The sequence below is a fragment of the Phlebotomus argentipes genome, unplaced genomic scaffold (genome assembly GCF_947086385.1).
Source record: "Phlebotomus argentipes unplaced genomic scaffold, Phlebotomus argentipes genome assembly contig_45, whole genome shotgun sequence".
NCBI classification, from domain to species: Eukaryota; Metazoa; Arthropoda; class Insecta; order Diptera; family Psychodidae; genus Phlebotomus; species Phlebotomus argentipes.
The window spans coordinates 1-4,841 of record NW_026776148.1 but is presented as its reverse complement, the minus strand read 5'-3'; the positions used below and the strand labels follow the sequence as shown (position 1 = coordinate 4,841).

Here is a 4,841-nt window from a genome sequence, read left to right as displayed (position 1 = left end):
CGTCAAAATATGAGTGTAATATATTCGAAAATGCATTATTATCCAGAAAATAAACGGTGGTGGAATAAAACCAACTAATTTTCTCACAAGATTTTTATAAACTTTTATGTTCATATGTTTTCATTGCATAGAGAAATTCGGAAAATATTCGTCTGTGGTTGTGAAGTTTTAAAGAAAAGTAACATGAAATTCTGAAAACCTGTTCAATACTCACGAACAGGTTCCTAAATATGCTAAATCAAATTCTTTCTGCACATTCAGAGGAGAGTTTGGAAAATTTTTAGTCATATTTCTACATTCAGACCACAAACATGGATTGTTTTTCTTCGCCGTGCATGGGTCAAAGTACTGGAGCGGTGAATCAATACATTTCGCTTCTCTTCAATTATCTCGCCATTTCACAATGTTCTCTTTCGTCTCCGGAAACGTGGCCCAGAGATTATGGAGATATTGCGATTAGAAAGGGTAAGAATTGCCGATGAAAATCTAAATTGTGGAATTAATGGAGTTTTCAAATAGGTTTTGAGGAATATGACTTCATTATCGTCGGCGCCGGATCTGCTGGTTGTGTTCTTGCTAATCGTCTCAGTGAAAATCCACAATGGAAAATCCTCCTTTTGGAAGCAGGAGGAGATCCTCCGATTGAGTCAGCTGTGAGGTTTTATACAAAATATTAAAATATGGACAAGTAATCAAAATACTTGCACTTTTGCAGATAATTGGACTATCAGTGTCTCTGACGAAGACACAATATGATTGGGAGTATTATACGGAACTACCGCAGAAACCAGGATTTACTAGAGTAAATTTTGGCTATTGGCCAAGAGGAAAGATGTTGGGAGGATCGAGTTCAATGAACGGAATGCTTTATGTGAGGGGAAACGAAGACGACTACGATAACTGGGAAGCACTCGGAAATCCAACTTGGGGATTCGCAAACGTCTTGGAATACTTCAAGAAATCCGAGCAAAATCACAATCCGGAAATCGCTGATGCCTTCGGTGGATATTATCACTCAAAGGACGGTTTATTGTCCGTCGAACTGTACAAGGATAACGACACATTTAATCAAGACTTCATTGAATCAGCACAAGAAATGGGATTCAAATTCATTTTAGACATTCACGCAAATGAACATATTGGATTCACATTCTCGCAAGGAACCATCAGATCAGGAGTCCGAGAAAGTACTGCCGCGGCTTTCTTGCGTCCTGCCATGAATCGTCCTAATTTGCACATCGTTAAATACGCGCACGTCACGAAACTCGAGATTGATAATAGAGGAAAAGTTTCAGGAGTGTCAATGGTACTCCGAGGAAAGAAAAAACTGAAGGCTTTTGCAAGGAAGGAAGTGATCTTAAGTGCCGGAGCCATTAATTCGCCACAAATTCTAATGCTTTCTGGGATCGGACCTGCTTCTCATCTTCAAGAAATGGGAATTCCAGTCATTCAAAGTCTTCAAGTTGGAAAGAACTTGCAAGATCATACCATAGTGCCGTTAGTAGTGAAGCTCGATGAATCCACGGCAACTTCTCTTAATAGTGCTGAAGCGCTGGAAAGTTTTGCTGAGTATTTAATGCGTCACACAGGAACTTTGGCCACAACAGGAACGATTCAAACAATTGGATATGTCAATGTTCATGATCCTTTGTCCAGATTTCCTGATTTTCAATTCTATCAACTGTTATTCCACAAAGGTCAACAAGACATTCTTTTTTCCTTCATTTTTCAATATTTGGGTTTTACTCAAGAAATATCAAGAATTATTGCTGATGAAGCAAAGACATCAAATGTCCTTATAATGTCTCCATCGATGTTGAAAGAAAAATCACGGGGTGAAATTCTATTGCGAAGTGCCGAACCGACAGAGAAACCAAGAATTTTTGCTAACTACTTTTCTGAAGACTCTGACGTGAAGGCTTTTGTTAAAGCAATTCGTTTGTATCTCAAATTTCTAAAGACAAACACATTTAAAAGCCACGAAGCTGAACTTTTCATCCTTCCACTTCCCGAATGCGATTTACTGACATTTGACAGTGACGAATATTGGGAATGTTATTGTCGTGTCATAGTAACGACAGTTTTTCACCCAGTTGGGACAGTGAAAATGGGTCCTGATTCAGATCCTGACGCCGTTGTCGATCACAAACTAAGAGTCAAAGGCATTAAAGGTTTGAGAGTTATTGACGCGAGTGTAATGCCAAGAATTCCTAGTGCAAATACAAATGCGCCAACAATTATGATCGGAGAAAAAGGTGCAGATTTCATCAAAGAAGATTGGTAATGTTGAAGTGAAAAAAAATTTACTAAAATTATTTATTCAATAAAGATATTTTAGTCTCTTGAAGGCACTTATTATACGTGGTCATAAGCATATTGTTGAGAAATTTAACATAGTAAGAACGTTGATTCATCACTGCATCATCTTATTCATGTTTATGGTTACTTTCTTATGCTTTTAATATATGCGGCAATTCGGAAATTATTGATCTATGGTTGTGGCGTTTTAAAGAAAAGGATAATAAAATTCTGGAAACCTGTTCAACATTCGCGAACTGGTTCCTAAATATGCTAAATCAAATTCTTTTTGCACATTCAGAGGAGAGTTTGGAAAATGTTTAGTAATATTTCAGCTTTCAGAGCATAAACATCTTTGAAATTTCACTTCTGGAAATTTTCTGAATTTAATACAAATGGATTGTTTTTCTTCGCCGTGCATGGGTCAAAGTACTGGAGCGGTGAATCAATACATTTCGCTTCTCTTCAATTATCTCGCCATTTCACAATGTTCTCTTTCGTCTCCGGAAACGTGGCCCAGAGATTATGGAGATATTGCGATTAGAAAGGGTAAGAATTGCCGATGAAAATCAAAATTGTCGAATTAATGGAGTTTTCAAATAGGTTTTGAGGAATATGACTTCATAATCGTTGGCGCCGGATCGGCTGGTTGTGTTCTTGCTAATCGTCTCAGTGAAAATCCTCAATGGAAAATCCTCCTTTTGGAAGCAGGAGGAGATCCTCCGATCGAGTCAGCTGTGAGGTTTTATACAAATATGATTTCTAGACAAATTATCTAAATACTTGCACTTTTGCAGATACCCGGACTAACGTTGACTTTGACGAAGACTCAATATGACTGGGAGTATTATGCGGAACTACCCGAGAAACCGGACTTCGATAGTATAAATATTGGTTTTTGGGCCCGAGGAAAGATGTTGGGTGGATCGAGTTCAATGAACGGAATGCTTTACGTAAGAGGAAACGAAGACGACTACGATAACTGGGAAGCACTCGGGAATCCAACTTGGGGATTCGCAAACGTCTTGGAATACTTCAAGAAATCCGAGCAAAATCACGATCCGGAAATCGCCGATGCCTTCGGAGAATATTATCACTCGAAGGACGGCTTACTATCAGTCGAACTGTACAAGGATAACGACACATTTAATCAAGACTTCATTGAATCAGCACAAGAAATGGGATTCAAATTCATTTTAGACATTCACGCAAATGAACATATTGGATTCACATTCTCGCAAGGAACCATCAGATCAGGAGTCCGAGAAAGCACGGCGAAGGCTTTCTTAGTTCCTGCCATGAATCGTCCCAATTTGCACATCGTCAAATACGCGCACGTCACGAAACTCGAGATTGATAGTCAAGGAGTCGTTTCAGGAGTGTCAATGAAGCTTCGAGGACAAACTGAATTTAAGGCTTTTGCAAGGAAGGAAGTGATCTTAAGTGCCGGAGCCATAAATTCCCCGCAAATTCTAATGCTTTCTGGGATCGGACCTGCTTCTCATCTCCAAGAAATGGGAATTCCAGTGATCAGAAATGTTCAAACTGGAAAGAACTTGCAAGATCATCCGATAGTGCCGTTAGTAGTGAAGCTCGATCAATCCACGGCAACTCCTGTGAATCCTGCAGGAATTCTGGAAAGTTTTGCTGAGTATTTAATGCGTCACACAGGAACTTTGGCCACAGTAGGAACGATTCAAACAATTGGATATGTCAATGTTCATGATCCTTTGTCCAGATTTCCTGATTTTCAATTCTATCAACTGTTATTTCACAAAGGTCAACAAGACGGTCTGTTTCTCTTCATTGCTAAACAGTTGGGTTATACTCAAGAAATATCAAGAATTATTGCTGATGAAGCCAAAACCTCAAATGTTCTAATTATGGCACCAGCGATGTTGAGAGAAAAGTCACGGGGTGAAATTCTGCTGCGAAGTGCCGAACCGACAGAGAAACCAAGAATATTTGCGAACTTCTTATCTGAGTATTCTGATGTGGAGGCTTTTGTTAAAGCAATTCGTTTGTATCTCAAATTTCTAAAGACAAACACATTTAAAAGCCACGAAGCTGAACTTTTCATCATTCCACTTCCCAAATGCGATTTACTGACTTTTGACAGTGACGAATATTGGGAATGTTATTGTCGTGTCACAGTAACGACAGGTTTTCACCCAGTTGGGACAGTGAAAATGGGTCCTGATTCAGATCCTGACGCCGTTGTCGATCACAAACTAAGAGTCAAAGGCATTAAAAGTTTGAGAGTTATTGATGCCAGCATAATGCCAATAATTCCTAGTGCAAATACAAATGCGCCAACAATTATGATCGGGGAAAAAGGTGCCGATTTCATCAAAGAAGATTGGTAATGTTGAAGTGAAAAAAAATTTACTAAATTTATTTATTCAATAAAGATATTTTAGTCTCTTGAAGGCTCTTATTAAACGTGGCCATTAACATATTCCATACAAGTTTAACATAGTAAGAACGTTGATTCATCACTGCAACTTCTTATACATGTTTATGGTTATTTTCTTATGCTTCCA

The 4,841-nt window shown here is 38.6% G+C and overlaps 2 protein-coding genes across 2 annotated transcripts; both read left to right on the top strand.

The window, feature by feature from the left end:
* Window positions 1–335: 335 nt before the first annotated feature.
* LOC132261088 (glucose dehydrogenase [FAD, quinone]-like) lies at window positions 336–2,284 on the top strand. The gene is made up of 3 exons (XM_059759629.1): window positions 336–465; window positions 520–653; window positions 716–2,284. The coding sequence occupies exons 1-3, from the start codon at window positions 336–338 to the stop codon at window positions 2,282–2,284; spliced, it is 1,833 nt and encodes a 610-aa protein (XP_059615612.1).
* A 539-nt stretch (window positions 2,285–2,823) lies between these two features.
* Window positions 2,824–4,660, top strand: LOC132261082 (glucose dehydrogenase [FAD, quinone]-like; the record flags this gene model as incomplete). Its single annotated transcript, XM_059759614.1, has 2 exons — window positions 2,824–2,847; window positions 3,096–4,660. Coding segments are annotated over exons 1-2 (1,589 nt in total), but the record flags the coding sequence as incomplete, so codon positions are not given.
* Window positions 4,661–4,841: the final 181 nt, after the last annotated feature.